General features: G+C 43.1%; 2 protein-coding genes across 2 annotated transcripts in view; both read left to right on the forward strand.

Moving 5' to 3' along the window:
- UBE3C (ubiquitin protein ligase E3C) overlaps positions 1-2,696 on the forward strand; it is a 107,550-nt gene extending 104,854 nt beyond the window's left edge. The window contains exon 23 of the mRNA XM_019530583.1: positions 710-2,696. Coding sequence (XP_019386128.1) covers positions 710-880 — 171 coding nt within the window. The 3' untranslated portion in view covers positions 881-2,696. The remainder of the gene's footprint in view (positions 1-709) is intronic.
- Positions 2,697-17,989: 15,293 nt separating this feature from the next.
- The window catches only part of DNAJB6 (DnaJ heat shock protein family (Hsp40) member B6), an 80,321-nt gene continuing 76,729 nt past the window's right edge, over positions 17,990-21,581 (forward strand). Inside the window, exon 1 of the mRNA XM_019530596.1 lies at positions 17,990-18,098. The gene's annotated coding sequence lies outside the window, so the exon portion shown is untranslated. The remainder of the gene's footprint in view (positions 18,099-21,581) is intronic.

A 21,581-nucleotide genomic window follows, 5' to 3' on the forward strand; every position in this document is an offset into this window, starting at 1 on the left:
GGGGGCAGGGTGTGGGTGTGGCATTTGTGGGGAGGGTGGGAGGGGTGTGTGGACCTCCCCCCCCCCATGGTGCAGCAGCAAAGGCACTCGAGGCATTGGTACCTGGCTCTGGCTAACGCTGCACATTGCAGAAAGGAGCACAGCCCCTGCTGGGCTATCTGTATCACCAGTGCTCAGTAGGGCATTATGGGTGCTCGGAAATTTCGGTGCCCAACAACAAGATCTGTTTAATTCTATAATGATGTGAAAATGATTGGTCTCCAGACCTGTGGGAGCTTTTGTAAGGAGATCCTTTGATTAATATTAATCTACAATTACTGTAAATCAATATGTTATTGGAAGTAAATGAGTACTATTTCCTGCATGCACCTGTATTTTTCTATTTCATGCTTTACTGTTTCTATACAAGACAATATTTTGCAGAAATGCTCTGTGAACAATTGGAGTATCTTTTTTTTCCTTAAGAGTAGGTGAACCAGCCTTACTTTCTGTGGCTTAATGACCATGAATGTTCTTCTATACAGACGTTGGAGGGAGAGGGTCTTTTGAGGTAACCGAGGAAAGAACATGTCTTTTCAAAATGTCACTGATACAGATTTTAATGGCAGTTACTTTTTTCCTAAAAGTTTTAGGCTGATTGTAGTAGTACCTGTTTTAGCTTGTGTATACATAGATCTTTTTCTTTTTCTTTCCTGTTACTATTTTCCAGGAATTATATCCTGCATTTTGCATTCACAATGGAGGATCTGATCTGGACAGGCTTCCCACAGCCAGTACCTGCATGAACTTGCTGAAGCTTCCAGAGTTTTATGATGAAAACCTTATGCGGAGCAAGCTTCTATATGCCATTGAATGTGCTGCTGGATTTGAGCTCAGCTGAGTCAAGCTGAGGTGTAATCAGATGCTCTGCAGAGGACCTAACCAGTGCCTACTTCAAAAGCAGCACCCGTACCCAAGCAGATTAAAGACAACTCCATCTAGGTTTCTGCAGCATTCATTTCTTACCAGTTGCCCCCAAATGGGTTTCATTTTTAAACACAGTTTGTTTGTTAGCTGTCATTAATTAACCTTACATTGACACTGCTTTATGATTCAAAATAATGAATGCTGTGTGCAGTGTGGCTGTTTTGTGTGTTTATGCCAAGAAAGAGCACATTTAAAGAACAGTGACATCTCCGTGAAATTAACCAAAGATGAAGCTTTGGCTTTGTGCTGTTCAAATATAAATAAATCCACAAGCTGGCAATAAACTTGTGTACAATGCAGCACATTGGGATAAAACAGAGCTAACATCCTGTAATAAGTTTTAGAGGGAAAAAGATGTGTGGAAATGTCCCAGAATTCAGAGGTTGAGATTGCTTGTTACTGATGACCCCACATCTTTTCTCATGTGGTAGAACTGTTTACAAACATTAGTTGTTGCTATTAAGATGAATTAGAATTGTTTAATACTACCTTCGCTTAAGAGGGTAGGCACTGAGATGAAACATTTATAGGCTTTTATTTGGGCTCTCTGGAATATCTTCCAGAAATGGGTTTCGCATGCTTATTTTTAAGTTCTGCCTTTTGCTACGTCATGATCAGTTGGGCACTGTCATAAACAGATGCGACTGTCCATGCTTTCTCTGTTCTGTTTCTGTCTCTCCTTAGTGCCTGTACAGACTTCTTTTTTTATGTATCAGACTCCTGTGACATACTCAATACATACAGTAGTCATGACTTTGGAAAAAATATACTTGTAACAACTATTAAAATTATTTGAACCAAAGTATCAGGCTTTATCTTTTATATCTGAAGCCTGCGGTGTTCACATTCCTTCTGCTTATCATTTATTTCCATTCTAAATGCCATGTTCCATAAAATATAGTCTGATTCATTATTTTTGTCAATAAGCAGCTTTCACATCCGTCTGGTCTTAGCAGTTTTGCTCAGGCAAGTAGATGGGAACATGCTGCTTATCATAATTTGATTGCCAGGGGAAAAACTGGTTTCAGATGGGGGGATTTAGTTCTCTAATAATAGGCACATTACTGGGTCAAGATTTGTGTTCACATATAATTTGCATTCAGCTAAAAATAATGCTAATTCAAGCCATAAGAAACATAAACAAGTGTATCCCTTCTGATCTTTAAAGAAAAAAAAATTACCATCAGAGTCTTGCTCATCTCTATTGCTAAAATTATTTTACTATTCCTGGATTTCATATTTAATAAGCAGTAACTAGCAATATCCTTTTAAATGGGGGAAATTCTGTGATTTTAAAATGTTTACTAGTATCAGTATAAAATGTATAATTTCTTAATTTGGGTAAAAGATGAAGTGTTAAAATACTATTTGTAGTCTTGATGTACAGAAATAAAATAATTAGTTTTCTTTTTGGTTTTGCTTTAGGCTTTTTATTTATGTTAAATGTTACGTACTCAGCATATTCTTTATCAAAAAGTTGGGTTTCTTGTATATTTTTCTATATAAATTATGGACCTTATTCAGAAGATGCAAACAAGAGCAGTTATAGTGTGATTGTCTCTTAAAAACAAAACATGCGCATTTATTTTAGACAGCATTATTTATTTTATAACCCAATGCTTTATTTTGAAATTATTTTTCAATTGAATTCATTTGCTACATTGATAGTGTCATGTTTGTATGTTGTAAAATGCAAATTACATTTTTCTATTAAATATTCACATTTCCAAGACTGTGTTGGAGTCTTGCCATGTAACAATGGTTGGTAATGTCTACTTCTGTTGGATAAGGAGACCCAATGCACACCCCTTAGAAGCTGCTGGGGATACTAATGGAAGAGAGCCAAGGGTAGGCTAGAGAACAATATACTTCATACATATGTGTATTCAAATACATGCAGAAATTACTTAAAATGCAAGAAAAGTGACCAGAACCTTTTAGTCCACTAAGGAATATTCAGTTTCTTTAATAAATTCAGTATTTAATTCTCAGTCACTGTGGGCTCAGGCAAGGAGATGGGAACATTCACGTGCATTAAGGTGCTGTACTCACTGTGCATTAAGTTTAATACCTGTAATAAGAGGTACTATCTCAATGCACAATAGTGCCAGTGCATGCCTCTTTAGTGATGGTAATACATAGTAAGTAGAGTAATTATATTGTACATTAGTGCATTAGAATGTCTTTTGCCATGACATGCGAATGGATAGTAGAATTAGTCTACTGCTCATTTAACGTTGCATGGAGATGTGCCCAGTATTTCCTATATTTTTCTACCCATAAAGTGTAAAATCCTGACAAGTTGAAGACTTGTAGGAGTTTTAGATGGTTCTTAGTTATGTTATTTGCCATGGACATGAGGGGGCCAGGATTTCATCCCTGCTTATTCAGGTTCTCAGGCCAGTTTTGCAGTTGGTTTAAAGTACCATAATAATGGAGGGAAAAAACTAAGAGCAGTTGTGTAGTTATGTATAAGATGAGTTTTTCTATATGGATTCAGCCACTTCCTGTAAAAGAAATGCAATATAGCCTTCTTCAAATTATAGCACTTTGAGCACAGACAGAATTTCTGAGATTTTTTTCAGGTTAATAAGTTAATTAGTTTGAGCTGAGATTAAATAATTACAAAAGGAGCCCTTTAAGACAGGTAGCAACTTGTCTGAAACCATTTCTTTGCTCCAGTTTAGTAATGCTGGATAAATGTCCTTCATAGTTAAAACTCACTGAAATGGAAGTAAATTTTGTCTCTTGCTCCTTTCATCTTAATGAGAATTTCACCACCAATTTCAGGTAGATCAGGATTTTTACAGATAGCCACTCTTTCAGAAACAAGAATATTCCCATTTGGAATTAATCCATGCTACCACTTGCTGTAACAGCTGGAAGTTGATTTTGGTTACAGAACAGGTGCAATAACCCAATTGATTTCAATGAGAGATTAGAGTAAGGTATGCAGTATTTGGTCCTGGTTTCATGAGTTACTCACCCTGACAGAAGTCTAATTTGCCAGCAGACAGTCTCATGTCAGTTCTATTAGGAGTGCACTATAATTCAAATAAAGTATATTTCCTGATGGTGTTGGCAGCAGTTGGAACAATTTTTGGCATCAGCTGAAGCAAAACTAACATCAGCTTCCTGATCTTAGCCATAAAGTGCTTTGGAACTCACAGTGAACATTTTAGGAAGTCCAATGAGCTAACGCTGAATCTTAGCCTATTTAAACCAAAAACTTTATGAAATGCTGGTGGGCAGCAGTAAACTTTCCCTATACTGTGAAAATACCAGAGCAGAGACAAAAATGGAAAAATGTACAATGCCACCCACCTCCTGTTTGCCTGGAATGTTTGGTTGGAAATGAAACAAATGTTCTGTGCTTATTTATAATTATATGCAAATCTTTTGAAACAAATGTTAATGTATACATACTGCTATTTGAATAATAGCTTCTGATATAAATGCTCGTTTTGTTATTTTAATGGCAGTTCCACGTCAGTGGAATTGAGAAAAAAATTTCCTGGTGTGTGAACTGATCGGAATATCTATATTTTTATTGATTTCTGCTTTTGCGAATAAAACAGTTGGAGTTTTCTTGAAACTTTGTAGAAATGATCCTTTTGCAGGAAGTTTGACCCAAGTAAATGTTTTTGAGCTGAAAGTACATGGGACTAAGATAGGACTTCATGATGGAACAATATAGCTATAGAGTGGTTCCCAACCTTCTTATGCTGCGGACCAGCGGGAGCAGGACAGAGCTCACTGAGCTGTCTGCCTCCCTCCTAGGGCTGCCCTGCCACCCAGCTTTAATGGCGGACAGATGGGAGTCCAAGCGGGGGGTTCATGTCATGCCCCAGCAGCCAACATTTTGCGGCCCAGCAGTTGGAAGCCTCTGAGCTGGTCTACATGAATGACCAATGTAGCTAGGCTCTTTCTTCTTGATCTCAGAGCCTGGGACCAACTTGCCTGTGCCTATCATGAAGCTTGTAACCTTAATTTTCAACATCTTAACCTCCTAGCCACACCATCCACCCAAACTGTCCTTGTCTGATTTAGCTTTTTTCCAGTATTACTCTCAAAAGCAGGCTTGTCAGTAATAGCCCCTTTCCAGATGATGTCTGGATGATGCCCCCTACACCATTGGGAAGAACAAGAGATTTCTTCTTTCTATGAATGGAAGCATGAGATGTGCCAGCAGTGGCTGAAGAACATTACCCTTTCAGAACACCAGCACAAGAAGTTCTTCCCCTGTGGAAGCTTCAAGACGTTATATTTTAGTAGATAGATGCAGGTACCTTCTTTGTGTTTCCTTATCTAAGTATCCCTTTAGTCCACTGAATCCTAATATTACACTCATGGATGCTGTGTTGGTGGGGGTGCATTGGTTTTTTTTTAACCTGCAGAGGCCATCACCTGTCAGCAAAAATGCAGTTATCAGAAACTATTTAAGAGTCTCTCTTGAAAGGCATTTTAGAGTTCAACTAAAATTATAGTGCATGTGGGACATGGGCCCTGATCTTGCAAACTCCTACATACTTGGCTAATATGACAAGTGAGTGTTTATTATGTAGGTGCATGTGAAATTAATGGACATACATATGTAGAGGTAAATATTCCTGTATTTACAGGATCTACTTTCATGATGGAATCAGCAGTAACTTGACTTTCAGCCCAGGCTTTCAGGGCTTTTTGATGCCTCTGATTCTGCCATCACTTCCTGGACTATCACATTGATCACTAGGGCAGAAATGGGGAACTGAATCATAAATGTGATCCATAAGAGTAACAATGAGCAGAATAATGTCATAAACCATCTCTAATCTAGACTGGAAACTTCTTGGGTCATCAGGTATTTATTTGGTTTGAAGAGCATCTCACACACCTACATAACTGCATATAAAACAATCTTTTTGAGGAAAGTGCAAGCCAACTCAGTGCGCTTAAGGGAGAAGCAGGTGAAAATATTTAAATCAGATGCCTCATAATCCCATGTAAAGCAGTTTCAGGATTTCTTGCTCTATTGACTTGCTGCAAAACACATTTAAGACGCTTTATTATTTTTACCACAGTTCAAAAGCTGTTTCCAGTCTCTCCAGAATAAATCAGTGCCCCCTTCCTACTTGCTGGAAACAAACCTCCGTCTCACTTCATGCCATCCTAGTGCAGTGCACAACACTGGTGCTTCCTCTGGAATAGCTGCACATACTTTAGGAGTTGTTGATTCTAAACCACATGGAAATCTATTGAGACAATAAATCTGCTGTGCCTGTGAAACAGAGGAAACAATAGCTCATTTTCATTAACCTCTTGAGTGGTGGGAGACTGGGTTGCATCTTTTCAGCCCCTCTGAATGGGACCTTTTGTTAGGCAGTTGTGTAAGATCTAATCAAACATTATTAACATCATTATTTAGCTCTCTACATAGATTATGCATTGTTTTCAATCTCAGTTCCTTTGTAAACAATATATGGAAATGGTTACAAAAGCACTATGTACAACTCCAGACATAGCAGCCCCCTAATCCTTGTTTTGGACTTCTAGATATTTCTGCAATACAAATAAGTGCTACTCATTGGTATGGAAATACCATAAAATGGCACATAAAACGGTGTGTGCATGTTCAGGGATACACACAAGGTCAGCTGTTGCTTAGGATTTGGAACAAAATCCTTTTTTCTTAACTTCATTACAGCAAAAGCACGTCTTCAGGCTATTTGGATTTGGGCACAAGGAAACCCTTTTAGTCTTTTAAACTTGCATTTTCAGGGGTGTATAAAATAAACGGCCTTATATAGTTTAGACAGGAATTTTCAAAATCCTTCTTACCTTTACCCAAAGCTGATCTGAGCAGGGAGTGGGGCCCAAGGCAAATCAGCCCATGCAGGGCAACGCCCCCACTCCCGCTCCAATCCCATGCACCACAGACCCCAAGAAGCTGCCGCCACCATCTATAGTGGAGGGGGGGGTAAGCAGCTGGACATGAAGCCACTGGTGGCAGCGTAGAGTTGCCGTGGCCGCACTGCCCAGCTTCGCAGGGCTTCTCAAAGTGTGGGGCCCAGAGCAGTTGCCCTGATTTGCCCCCCAACCCCTGGGACAGCCCTGCCTTTACCTGTGCCTGTTTCATTCCTTGCAATTGTGAATTGTGCTGATACTGTATTGAAAGCTGCTATTTCATATATTCATAGATGGTTAGGGGCTGGAAGGGACCTTGCAGGTCATCGGGTCCAGCCCCCCCACTCTAGGCAGGAAGACAACTGGGGTTAGGTGACCCCCGCGAGATGACTGTCCAGTCTCCCCTTGAAAACCTCCAGGCTGGGTGACTGCACCACCTCTGGAGGGAGTTTATTCCACAGTCTGAATACCCTGGCTGTGAAGGAGTTTTTCCTGGTACTAAGCCTGAAGCGGCCTTTGGAGAGTTTGTATCCATTGGTCCTAGTCTTCCCCAGGGGTGCCCTAGTGAGCAGTTGTTCACTGAGCTCCTGATGCACTCCCCTGATGTGTAGCGGTAAGCCGCCATCAAATCTCCTTTCAGCCTTCTCTTCTTTAGGCTAAAGAGGCCCAGGTCCCTCAGCCTTTCTTCATATGATTTGCCTTGCAAGTCCCTGATTATACGGGTGGCCCTTTTCCAGACCCTCTCAAGTTTTTCCACATCCTTGCTGAAGTGCAGTGCCCAGAACTGGACGCAGTACTCCAGCTGTGGTCTCACCAGTGCTGAGTACAGCGGGAGTAATACTTCCTTAGTTTTACATGAGACGCATCGGTTAATGCATGCTAGCGTGTCGTTTGCCCTGCTGACCACCACCTCGCACTGATGGCTCATATTCACATGATGGTCAATCATTACCCCAGCTCCCTTTCAGAAATGGTGTGAGTTAAGCTGTCACCACCGAGCCTGTATGTATTTTGAGGGTTGTTTGCCCCCCGATGGAGCACCTTACACTTGGAAGTATTAAAGTTCACCTGGTTCCAGTGTGCCCAATTCTCCAGCCTGTTCAGGTCCACCTGGTAATATTTTGCTACTGCTTTCCCATATAAATCTGGCTTAATGACTGGAAAAGAATTCTGTAGGTTTTTAGAGTGGATTTTTAAAAATAATTCACATGGTTCAAGGGCTAGGGCCTGAAAGCCTGTATATTTAATACATTGAACTTCTGGCACTGGTTCAGAAATCTAGAAGATGAAGACAGAGTGGATGTACAGTGCATATACTTGGTGGGTTTTTTTAATTGAACTGCAGCATACAGAAAATGTGGAAGAAATGCTAATGTTAATTACCCAAAGGTATACACCCCCTTGGAAATTTGAAAAAGAATAGATTTTCCCTCTTCAAAAAATGCTTTCTTCTAATGTTAATATTTGGAGGAGAAGAATTTCCTGGCTGAAACTCTATAATTCTACAGACTTTCTTCAAGGATTGATGCAGCACCATTTCCAAATCTGCAGTTCAATCCAGCAAAGTTGTTAGATACACATTAGGTGTACATACAGATACAATTGTACATATATAATTAAGTATATCAACATCTTCAGTAACTACAGAGATGCTTGGCTGGTTTGGCTTTATGTGTTCAAGTGGCCAAAATGGCTCCTTTCTGGTTGGGTTATTTTTTTACTGCAGTGATGGTGTGTAGAATGACTAGTGTGCTTTACCACAGGGGGGGCTGCACTTCAATTTTGAGTCAAGTTATACCAGTCTACAGTTCTGTATATTGTAGGTATATACTGTTACTAAAACTTGGGAATGCACTTAGGAAAACTGAATGAAAGGTGACTTAACATTTAAGACTTCAAATTATTTTATTATTTCCTTGTTATAATTAGAATCAGTCTGGATCCCTGCATAGTTGGGAAAGTAGGGAGGCATCCCATGGGGCTATTGCAGATGATCTTGCTTTTTTATCCAAACATATAGTGGTTCCTTAGATCTAGAAGCAATGGCTATAGGCAGCAATTTGTTTTAGGTATTGGCCATACTGCCGGTAAAGCCAGTTATCTTCATGTTCTCTATGCCACTGACAATAATCATTCAATAGGGCTGTTTCCCCACAAGCAAATAAAGCTGTAGTGTAGGCGAAAGCTTCACTTTAGCTCATGATGAATCAAGATTCCAGTCTTAGTTCTCAGCATCATGAGTTAGCATCAAGTCTCCTACATACCTGCTCCCAAGGGCGCAAGGTGAAGAGAGGTATAGTGCACAGATGCATAAGCAAGATGCATTAGCATGGTCTTCAACAGGCAACTAGGCATATAATTGAGCCAGGAATGTCAAACTCACTCTTGTCATAGGCTGGATTTGGACTCAGCAGCAGCAAGGGTGAACAATGGCAGGGATTAACTGCTATCACTTGCCCCTGGCTGTTGGCTGCTGACAAGTGGCACCAGTGGAGATCCATGCCCTAGATTTTGGTGACAAGCCATGGCCCCACTTGCCTGACCTCTAAATTCCCAGCCCCTCTACCAGCCAAATGACACACAATAATTTGGTAGCAGAAGTGTCCTGCTAGCTTCCTGGTTGTGCTCTTAGGCTCACAGGACTAGACTTCCTTATGGTTTCCCATCTTTACCTTTGCCTGCACTTTTCCTTTGAAGAGGCAGTGTGCCTGTGTTTCTCTGCTAGTAAGCGGTACCCGAGTGAGAGTGAAACTCCAGTCTGTTTGGCTTGGCTCCATCCAGCAGTTCTTGCTCTGACCTGACGGGATAGTTAAACATCAGTTCCGCCGAAGCCAAAAACATCCTGGAAAATGGAGTAAACATTGAATACATAATAAAACTATTGGGCCAGACCCTCAGCTGATGTAGCTGTACATCATCACTAAAGTTAGGCACTCTAGGTGCTGAGACCAAATGAAAGGAGGCCACATTGACTTGACAAACCTCATATTACAGGAAACTTGCAGTTATTTCCAAGCCTGGCTCATAATCAGGATTGATGCAGAAGGCAAAGTCCTGCAGGACATATTGCAAATGCTCCATGTAATACTACCTATCAATCAAAAGCTATATAGAATTAACTAATATCTGGCCTGGGTCTATGGAAAAGAAAGCAAATCATAGATCAAATTAATGAAAATGGAATTTTCAGCATAATTGCTGATGAAGCTGTCCATAGCTCGAATAAGGAGCAGTTGCCATAAGATGGTAGTCCCCATCAGCATCTGTAGATAATCCACAGCAGTGATTTCCCAGCTGCAGTCTGTAGGCCAGGCATGATCAGATGAGCCCCTGCCATTGCTCCATGCTGACTTGGTGCAACACAGGACATTGCTGGCTGGCATTAGTTACTTCAGCTGCTTCCATAAGCATCTGTTCCATCTAGACTCCTAATCACAAAAGGAACTTGGATAGATGGATAAGTACCTGGATGCAAGAGGAGCTGCTGATCTGTCTGAACAAAGATAGCTTTGAAGAAAAATTGTGGAGAGGCTCAGGAGACTGTCAAATGAGAGTTGGTAATTTTGCACTTTGCATATTTCTGCTAAGAGTCCATTTGGAGTCTTAAGTGTTCAGGACATTGCCCATATTTCAGATCTAATTGTTTCTGATAAGCTATCAACAAAAAGTTAATGCTTGTATTTAATTAAATGGTACTTTCCAGAATTACTTTTGCCAGCTGTACGATAATTAAGTGATGTAAGAACAATCTCTGATATACATAGTCTCCTATCCTCTGCTAATTCCAAAAATAACTGCTGTAAATAGAAAAACTAGAAGCATTAAGCAGTAGGCGAGAACAGCATGCAAGAAAAGCAATAGTCATTACCATGTCAGAGGTATTATATTAATACTTCTCTAATGTAGCCCCTTGCTCCATTTCTTTGAGTCTGTTGGGCTTTAACTATAATTGACCTACATAAATCATAAAAATTAATACACAAAGCTGGGAACTATGTGCACAGCTTATTTCATTGAATGGTTCCTCACTATTTTCATCATAGGGTAACACCTGTTCTGGTTTCAGGTGAGAGCTGAAGGCCCTGCACCAGAAAAGTTTAATCCCACAGTAATAAGGGTTTATGCCTTATGATGAAAGGATACTTTCACCTGATGCTTGAGTAGCTAACCCGGAGGAGTAGCTAGCATGGAGGAAGGGCTTCTACAGTCACTTGTGAGCTGCTATCATCCTGTGACATCATTGATGGCTCTGTTGTCTTTGGCTTCAGCAATAAGAGCCGGACTTGATCATCTAGTTCCACATTGACTGGACTTGGTCTCCAAGTGGTTGAAGGAAGGTTCTGTACATATTTTGGAAATGGAGGCAACTTCCATCCCCTGAATATCTGTTTGGCCCTCAGGCCCCCAACCAACACAGCAAGCTCAGTTCATTGTAACATGGAAATCTTGCAGGTCCTTTTATCTGCTCCTCTCCTTCAATGGAAGGCTTCCTTACTTGATACAAAAGGGATTTTCCAGGGATTATAATAGGTTAAAAACAACCCTGTTCTATCCTCCCAAAGCTACTGAACCCCAAAGTGAACTGTCCCAAGTGTCTCAGGCTCTCTCAGCTAACAACACATTTGGGGAAGTCTTCTTTTCCCAGACTTCAGAACATCCAGCTTACAGCCACTTCCAGCAGAATAGATTGCAGAGACTTGTTATATTTAGAGATCAGTGCCAAACTATGAAAAGCTAAAAAATTCCAGCATGGGTCCAGTGTCTTTTTGAAGACTTTTCCCTCTGGCACAAAGTATAGGCAAGGAAAAGTTATAGATATTTCTTCACTGGCATTGATTCAAAGTAGGAAAATAAGACCATGCATCAAAATGTTGTCATAGCATAGTGGCAGATTGCTGATAAAAATAACTAATAATTATATTTATATTCTACCTTATGTAGAAATGTTCAGGGTGGCTTAATTGTACAACCCTAATGTCGCTGGGGCACAATGGCTGTATGGAAGATGAAGAGGAAAAGAAAGGCCATGTATCCATGGCACAAGGAAACAGGCAGCAGGAAATGGAAAAGCTGCTCATAGAAACTCTCCACCGTGGAACTGAGTTCATGATTATGAGCAGGCTGGGGTAGGGCCCCCACTAATGTCAAGCCCTGCAGGTTGAGCACCAGCTGACTACGTCTTTTGCTCCTTTCTCATCCTGTGCTGTGTGGCTCAGATATGGGCTAGCTACTACAGAATGTCACTATGAATTCAGTTCCCCAGCTCCATTCCTTTTGAGGCTCTCTGCAAGAATACACACTTCATCTCCCAGGACCTGACATCCAGCATTTAACAGCATATAACCCCACATCTTTTTTGCTCTTCAAAGGATGTGGCTCCTATATCAGGTCCCTTCTAAAAAGATAATCTGTCACTATTATCCATGCCCAGGTAAGACCATATTTAGAAAAGAATGTCAACTATATACTTAGGTCTAACTAATTTCAGTAGAAGTTAATCCTGTGTCTGAGCACTGTCCTGAAGAAGGATACGTTCCTTTACAGAAGCCTAAAACTCTGTTTACAACCTGCACATAGTCCCTTACTGAGAAGCTCTCAAATATACTAGAGACAAAGATAACAAGAGTTAAGCTGTAGGTTCCACAGAAATTATCCTAAAACCACATATAATTTTAAAGTATTTAATGTACATTTTAATACAATGCCTTTTTATACAATACAGTTTTATATGTGTTTGAACCTTCCTATAGAATTATATATCAGGGATGTAATTATCTATTACATTCTACAGGAAGGTTTAAACATTATAGCAAGGTTGTCATTTCCCATTAAGTTCTACTGGCCTTTTGTACAAGTAATGAAAATTATTAATTACTTAATCCTGTTAAATCTCATGTACACGCAAAATTTCTACTGAAGCCAAAGGAAATTTTGGCACATGGAAGGACTGGAGGGTCAAACCACCTACCAGAGAGGATGGCAAGTTGAAGGACTGAGGACCTACCATTAGGTGGAGCTTGAAGCTACAGGTGAGCAGTGTGTTTGTAGTGGAGCTGAGAACCTGATCTGTTATGTTTAAAGGGGTTTGCAGCTTTAAATTTATAACAACTTAATTTATTCCCAAAAGTGATTGTGAAGTATTGCAGCTATTCGTTGATATTGTAGTTGTACTTATTAAGTACAAGAATTCAGGAGTCAGGGCTTCACTGTACTAGATGCTGCCTAAACAAGAAGCAAAGAGACTTTCCCTTTCTCCCAAGATCTTACGATCTAAAGAAGAATGCTTGCGGGTACTATACCTGTTACTAGGTCCCCTGCCAATTTTGTGGTGTTGCAATTACATTGTAAAACCACTCATTTTACAATCACATTTCCCTTCTTTTTCCCCATAGGTTTTACTGCATAAGAGCCACATGCGCTGGGAATGTGACAGGCTGTGCAGGAGTGACTGGTTTTTCCCCAGATCTGAATGGAAATGCATTAGAAAACTTTTATAAGTCTATACCAACCATCTAGTTGGTTCAATAAAAGATATCACCTACAGATATCCTTACCTACCCCTCACGAGGCAAGTCCTAATTAAGAAAAAAATTAAGCTTTTTGCTACTATAATCGCAGAAGAACTAAATGGACAGGGACTGAGCTGCAGTTTTGCTTGCACAGTTCCATTAGAACAGTGCTGAGACGAAACTCCCTCTCCTGCCCATGGTGTTCCTATTTTGCTGGATAATCAGAAAATTTTATGCTGCAGAGCTCTGAAGCCATTAAATTAATAGAAAATCTGATATTCAAGCAATTAAAATTAATACATTAATGGATACTGAGGCTGGTGTTTTCTAAAAGGCTTAAGGAAGTTAGGCGCCCTGGAAATCGAGCATGTCTCCTGAAGGACTCTTAAGAATCCTAGCCTGTCTCTGTAAAACTTTCTGAACATAGGAATAGCTCAGATAGAATAATTTGAGACCAGCAACCACAATAGTCAGAATAACCTATTGGTCCTCCTCTGGACCCAAGTGATTCACCAACAGCTGGGGGCTTGTCACTTGTTTTAGTTAGGAGAAATTTGGGATGGAGTTGGGTGATAATGAAGATGGGTATTTTTTGATGGAATCTTGATCGTTTACAAGAAATGCACCTTGTCCTCCTCAGCACATGTTCATGTGATGGTTGATCACTACCCCTAGGTCCCTTCTGGCTGTGGTGCAAGTTAAATTGTCATCACTGAGCCTGTAAGTATGTTGGGGATTGTTTGCCCCCAGATGGAGCACCTTACATTTCTGAGTGTTGAACTTAATCTGGTTCTGGTCCGCCCAACACTCCAGCCTGTCCAGGTCTGCTTGTATCTGCAGCCTATCTTCTGGCATGGCCATGCTCCCCCATAACTTGGTGTCATCCACAAACTTGGCCAGCTAACTTTTTCACCCGCACATCCAAATCATTGATAAAGATCTTGAAAAGCGCTGGTCCAAGCACGGACCCCTGAGGAACACCACTGGCCACTTCTCACCAGGATGACACAGATCAGTTCATGAGAACTCTCTGGGTCCTACCACGCAGCCAGTTTTCCACCCACTGAACTGTTGAGCAGTTAAACCCACAATCTTCCAAATTTTCCACAAGGATATTGTGGGATACTAGATCAAAAGCCTTTTGGAAGTCTAGTTATATAACGTTGACCTTCTCTCCCATGTCCAGGTGGTGAGAGACCTGTTCATAGAAGGAGATGAGATTGGTAAGACAAGACATATCCAAGACGAAGCCATGCTGACTGTTATTCAGAATCTTACCCTCAACAAGCGTATTGCACATAGATTCTTTAATGAATTTTTCCAGGATTTTCCCTGGGATGGAGCTTAGGCTGATTGGCCTATAGTTGCCCAGGTCTTCCCTCTTCCCCTTTTTGAAGATGGGCACAATGTTGAACCTCTTCCAATCCTCAGGGATCTCCCCTGTGTGCCACAAATTCTGAAAGGGGTTCCACAAGGACCTCAGCCAGCTCTCTCAGCACTCTCAGGTAAAGTCCATCTGGTCTTGCTGACTTATAAATGTCTAGCTTTTCTAGTTAGTTTTGCACCAGCTCAGCATCCAGTGGAAAGGCTATCATTCCCACCACACCCCCTGTGATCCTTATCTCATTTGTCTTTCCCATTGGTCCAAAGCAAAGTGGGCTGTCAGGAGTTCAGCTTTTTCCTGAGTGTCTGTCACCAGCTGATCCGAGGTGTTAAGCAGGGGCCCCACATGCTTCCATTTGTTTTCTTTCTGCTCCCTATATACCTAAAGAAGGACTTATTGTCCTTGACTCCCTTGGCTAACTTAAACTCAGTTGCCGCCGTAGCTTTCCTAATCATTTCCCTACAAATGCGGACCACCGTTGTATAGTCCTCCTTGAGGACTGTCCCTAGCTTCCACTGTGTGTACGCCTCTTTTTTCTTTTTCAAGAGGACTGCAATGTCCCTACTGAGCCAGGAGGGCTTGCCAGCTCTTCTGCTACCTTTCTTCTTCATGGGTACGGTTTTCTTTTGTTCTTCAAGGATCGTTTCCTTGAGGAACGACCACTCTTTGTGCACCCTATTCGCCTTCCTTTTCTCGTCTTGCACTGCCTCCCCTACTAATGCTCTGAGCCTGTTGAATTTAGCATTTTTTAAGTCCAGGACTTCAGTCCTCTAGTTGATTTGTCAGCCTTGCAGCAGACAGTGAACTTGATGGTCGCTGTTGCTCAGGCTACCCTCAATGCTTAAGACACACACTCCATCATCTCCTTTGGGCAAGACCAAGTCTAAGAAAGTGGTACCTCTGGTTGGCACTTCTTGGGTCAGAAAGAGCTCCTCGATTACAGTTAAGAAGCTACATGACCGATCCGACCTAGCTGAGAGTTCCTCCCAATCTATGTCCAGGTAATGGAAGTCGCCCATGACAGCCAAGTCCCTTGCAAGCGCGGCCTCTGCCAGTTCTTGAGAGAACTCCAGATCCAGTTCCTCTCCTTGGTTCGGTGGCCTGTAGTAAACACCCACCGTTAGGTCTCTCTCACCTCACCCTGCCTTGAAGCTTGACCCAGGGGGTTTCAAGCTGCTTATTTTTGGAGGCAATGTCAGCCTCCAGAGAGGTGTACTGCTCCATCACATAGAGAGCTACCCCTCTGCCTTCCCTCCTGTTCAGGGTGTAGCCCTCTACAGCTCTGCTCCAGTCACACAAGGAGTCCCACCAGGTCTCCGTGATGCCTACCAGGTCATATTGCCTACTAGAGAGCAGGAGGGCTAGCTCCTCCTGCTAGTTCCCCATGCTCCTGGCATTGGTGTGCAGGCAGCCAAGGCCCCCAACTGACACCCTCGATTTCCTGAGACGCTGTGGGAGAACTGCTCCATTAGCATTTTCAAAAATGGTGATCTTAGTGTCCTCCACGTGGGAGTTTTCCTGTGTGCCCTAGCTCTGCATGCTCTGGATCTGGAGACTACTGTCTTCCAGGTAACTCCGGGAGGATCTTTGTGGCCAGCCTTCTCCGTAGCCATCTTCTCCTCCACCTTCTTCTTCTCTACTTCTTTCTCCTGGAGTAGGGCCTGGTGGTAGCTGTCGATATAATCTTCGTGGGCCCTGATGGTGTGTAGCTGACGTACCTCCCCCTCAAGCTCCCACACTCGGCCCTCCAGAGACCCCACCAGGGAGCATATCTCTCAAGTCACGGTGCCCCTATGCACAGTTGTCAGCTCCGGTACCCTGCAGTCAGGGGCCATGAGCTCTGTCTGGGTGGAGGTCTCAGCGATGCCAAGACACCTGCGGGTACGAGTGGCTGCCATGCCTGAGAATGATACCTTTTATATTAGACCACTGTTCTCCAACCTTTTTATGGTGATCACTTTTTGCAAGCAAATGGCACCCCAGGATCTACCACACCCCTCTCCTCCCCCATGGCTGGATGAATGTGGTGCCCCTGGATGACCAGCTCTTCCCAGCCCTGGCTGGGCCAGGCCCACCCCCACACGAGTCCCTGCTGCTGAACTGAGCCATGCTGGCACGTGGCCAGCTGCAGTGGGACTCGAGGTGTAGCAGCAGCAGCCTCTGCTGCCATTGCCCCTGCAGAGATGGGGAGAGCCCCCATCCCGTGCCCCTGGAGAAGCCCCCACAAGCTCCAATCCTGCCACCACCTGGCTGGGCAGGGGCCCTACTTACCTTTTCCTGCTCATGACTGGGTCTCACTGAAGGGCCTTGAGCTAGCCCCCGCCCCTTCCCTTCCCCACAGATTGACCTGCTGGGACTGTGGGGGCGAGGGCGGGTGTGTGCATGCGCTCTCGCCCAGCTCTCTCCCAGCCCAGGACTGATTGACCAAAAGAGGATCCGGGATCTACCTGTTGACCACTGGTGATCACTGTTTTAGACCAACTGAGCAGCTGGAAAAAAGTTCTTTGCAAGCTTTTGGGTGCAGGATTACACTGCCTGTGGCTTTTTCAGGTTGTCTTCCCAGTCTTTCTTCTCCATTGCTGTACGTTTCTCTTCACTTAAATAGTTTTTGATTTGGAGGCATCATCTGCAAGCTTCTGTAAAGGAGCTCAATGACGTCCCATCATGATCTCAACTGAAGGATAACAGTTATAATGACTAGTTGCAAAGAGGTTCAATCCACTCATTAATGCCACTGTGTGTGCGCGCGCGCGCAAATCTGATATCTTTTATTAGACCAACTAAAATTTAAATTGGTCTAATAAAAGATCAGATTCATTCTGAATGACATTATTTAGGTAGAACAAAAGCTAAGCGCTGGGGGAAGGGTGCAGAGCGTGGAGATCAACAGGGTTATAAACGATGAGATTTTAAATAATGAGAGGGATTGTGGTCCTAGTCTTCTGGCTTTGGAAACTCCAGGTTTTGTGGCTCCAAGGTAGGCAATTAGGTGGAGCTGTTTTAGTTCACATTGCATTTTTCACATAACCCCGTGACTCCAGGAGCTGGGACTTTTAGGAACTCCTACCAGCGGCGTGCAGCGGGTGAGGGGCATGAGCCCCGGGGGCTGGCCCAGCCGCAGCCTGAGGGTCCCGCCCGACATTGTTGCCGCCGCCCGCCACCAGGGGGCGCCGCCGCCCGCCTCCCGGGGGCCGAGGGAGGGGCTGACGGAGGAAATTCGAGAAGCTTCCGGAAGCAGCTGATTCCAGCGGAGGTGAGGTCGTGGTGACGTGTTTCCTGTTTGTTTGGGGCGATAGAGTTGCCCCGACATCGCTGCTGCTGCTTTCGCGTCGCAGAGCGGAGCTGCCGCTGAGGTGGTTTCGCGCGGGGCGGCCCGATGCCGCGGGTGGGCGGCGGCGGCGGCGGCAGGGTCCGGTCGGGCTGGGCCGGACCCTTAGCAACAGTGTTGGTGGCAACGGGCGGCCGCGGCCTGGCGGGGCGCGGGGACCGAGGCCTCCGCGAGGCCCAGTTCCGCTTGCGTATTCCAGTGGGGGGAGCGGCGCCCGGAGGCTGAGGGAAACGGCCGGGCTCCCGCGGGGCCGGAGGAGCAGCGCAGGCCGCGACCGCAGCCGAAACCCGCGATTCAGGCAGGCTGCGGCGTCGGGGCCCGCGAAGCCCGGGCGAGTTTCCTTTCCGGGAGCCGGCTGCGGTGACTCCAGTTCCTCGGGAAGGGACCGCGGCGCCCCACGCACTGGGGTTTCCGGGGGGGCTGCGAGCGAGGGCGCTTCCCGGGCGAGAGGCGCCTTTGTCTGCAGCGCTTCTGGCTCGCAGCTGAACAGCTGCGCAAGCTGCCGCGTCCGGCGTTAGCTTGGTATCTTGGGGCACAAAAAGCTACCAAAGTAAAGTAGCAGTGTTCCCTAAAAAAACCCGAAGGGGGGCGGGGAGGTGTTACTTGAAAAAAAAAAATTAAAATAAAATTGACCGAATATTTTTTTTTTATGGTTTGGTGCAAGATGGGAGAGGCAAGGATTTGTTAGGGTGATGTTTTTTCAGAGATCTGAAAAAGACCTGAAGTATATTTGGAGACCTGAGGTCAAATTCTGTGGAAGTCTTGTCTGACTTGAACCTAGGGACGTAGGAGGTTCCATAAAAGATACTACCCAAAGAAGTGCTTGCTTCTGGTTTCACTTCTGGACCATCAGGGCTACTGTGTTGCTTTGACACTAATGGAATATGTGAACGTTAAAAGTTTTATTTTGTATTAAGGCAAAAGTTCCCATTCCCTGTTTCACATTTTCTGTTTTGTTTTCTATTTCATTTTTCTGCTATAAGTAAGGGGAGGAAGCAACACTAAAGCTTTTTTCCCCCCAACAAACTTAATTTTTTTAATTTTTGAGGGGGGGAAAGGAATTTTTTAACCAAACTGTTTCCCTTCCTTTGAAGTCTTAACTGGAGGAATCCCCTTACATTGTCAGCCATCGCTACACTAAAATATTTCTTTGTAGTTGCCACAGCTCCGCTGCCTAATAAATGCCACTTCTATTTGTTGTGTGTTCCAGTGCTGACTTTCTAGTCCTTTAATCTGTTGCCTCCCTAATTCCCAGTTCATCCTTAAAGACTGCAAGGGGAGCAGTGTCCTCCCTGTCCTCTGCAGCAGCCTTCCCCCCAGGACTCTAAGAAGATTTGTCTCTGAGACTGATACAGATTGTCAGACTCTGGACTTCAGTTTTGCAAAATGCCAGTGGCTCAACATGGTTTAAGCGATATGTTATGCTTTTCATTTAACTATCTTCTTTCTGAGGGTCCCCACTAGGAACCATAAAGTGTGGCAAACTAGTAACTCTGCTCTGTCACTGTCTGCTATTTTCTAGCTCCCATACACGTGCTTAAAATGTTTGTGAGAAGAAGAGGCAACTCTATGTCTTTAAGCTTTTCATTTCAGTCAGCAGATTAACCAGTAGTTAGTGGCTTGTACAGGGAGGAGGAGGGACTTTTATTTTATTTTTTTACTGTAGTGCCTGTGAGCTATTTTCATGAACCAAGATGTGATTGAGTTTGGTGTTGTACCAGTAAAACAGAAAGCTGACCTTGCCTCGAAGACCTTCCACACTAAAGATGCCTGACGAGGCAGCAGTACTATGTCCAACAATGGAAATACCTTCTCTCTACTGGCCCGATATAAATCGGTAGAGAAACTGCACTGTAGTGAACTTTTCTCTGATTTAAAATGGTTGCTAGTGGACCATCGGGCAGAAGATGGTTATGTGCAGAAAGTGTGGTTGTACAACCTTAACTGTAGGCCAGCGGTTTTGTGGTTTCTCATTTTTGGCTGGGACAAGAGATTTTCAGTTAAACCATGTCAGTATAAAGATGTTTTTATCCTCTTCCTGAATTTCTTTATGCTAATGAACTTTATATCATATCCCCCAAAACATCTGTAAAACTGTTTATACAGGTTGTATGGCCAAAATGTTTACGCCTTTAAAGTTCATATGCTTAATAAAACTACTAGAGAGAGATAATTGCAGAAATGCTGAAGAGCTTGTACCTACAAAACCTACATAAATGTTTTCGTATGATTAGTTGAAATTATGAAGCTCCCCTATCATTAATTCTGTAACTAGTAACCCTTTTTTACTTAAAGCAGAATTCATGCATATCTTTATTTTACTGAAAGTGAAACAAGTTATAGCAGTTTGTTTGAACTGCTTGTTTGTTGAAACAAATTCCTTTTGCCCGTGGATACCTTTCCCTTCCCTCCCAGCTGCCAGATCAGGTATGCTGGGGGAGGAGAAAGATGATGGTACTTGGGCTGGATCTGACCTGCAGATGGGTCTCAATATGGGCGTGTGCTGTGTGCCTTGTAGGTCGGATCAGACCCAGGGACAGCACCCCTGAACTATAAGCTTGTAGGGTTGATTCAGCTCTTGCCAACAGTAACTTTTGAAGTTATAACTTAATAAGTTAAGTAAGATAACTGTGGTTTCATCTAACTTTTAACCTTTTCTATTTGATAGGGTGCAGCTACATGTAATATCTTGTAGTATGGTAGGGTGCGTGCTTGCTGCATTATCCACTCCATGATAACTGTCCATGTGTCCACTCTCGTTTTATGGTAAATGTCCTACCGTCACTGAGGGGCAAGCAACCTCATGTTTCTGTATGATGAGTGCGCATATGGACGGTTGCCCTGAAGTAGCTACAAACATGCAGGGAATCTTGTAACTTGTTTGTGTAGCCATAAACTTGGTTTCACTATGCAGTTCTTTTACAGATAATTTTTTTTTTAGTAACTTTCTGTACTAACTGATAGTCCCTATAAGCAACTTTTAAAATAATATTAGTAAGGAAGTAGATTGTGGTACAGTGACTCATTTGGGCTGTTTTGGTTTCCTATTCAGTTTTCTGGGTTCGCTATGGCTCCTGTACAGTGAACCTGTATCTGATATGTATTGTCTACCTTTTAATTACCACAAAAAACTTGTTCCTTCTTGAAACTTTACATGTTTAGACTTGGGTCAGGGGATTTTTTACAAAACCATTTAAGGTTGGTATACTACAGTTGACCTGTGGGATTTGGAACAGCTTTCAAAACTGAGGACTTAAATGTTTGCAATCTGAGGCCAGGTTGCTTGTTGAAATGCTTAAGATATGTGTTAGTATCTTCTAAAAAAAAGTGTATCTGTTTGCTTTTTTTTTTTTTTTTTTTTTTTTAGACAGCCTAGCTGTTTTTATTGTTAGGAGAATACGACCTTGTTGTATAACTGTATAGTAATCCATGTAGTCCATATTTTGGACCACGGGATTCTAAACTTTGCGTTAGACCAGAGGTTTGTTAAACGCATACTACCAGCTGT

Source organism: Crocodylus porosus, unplaced genomic scaffold (assembly GCF_001723895.1).
Source record: "Crocodylus porosus isolate Cpor-Errol unplaced genomic scaffold, CroPor_comp1, whole genome shotgun sequence".
NCBI classification, from domain to species: domain Eukaryota; kingdom Metazoa; phylum Chordata; order Crocodylia; family Crocodylidae; genus Crocodylus; species Crocodylus porosus.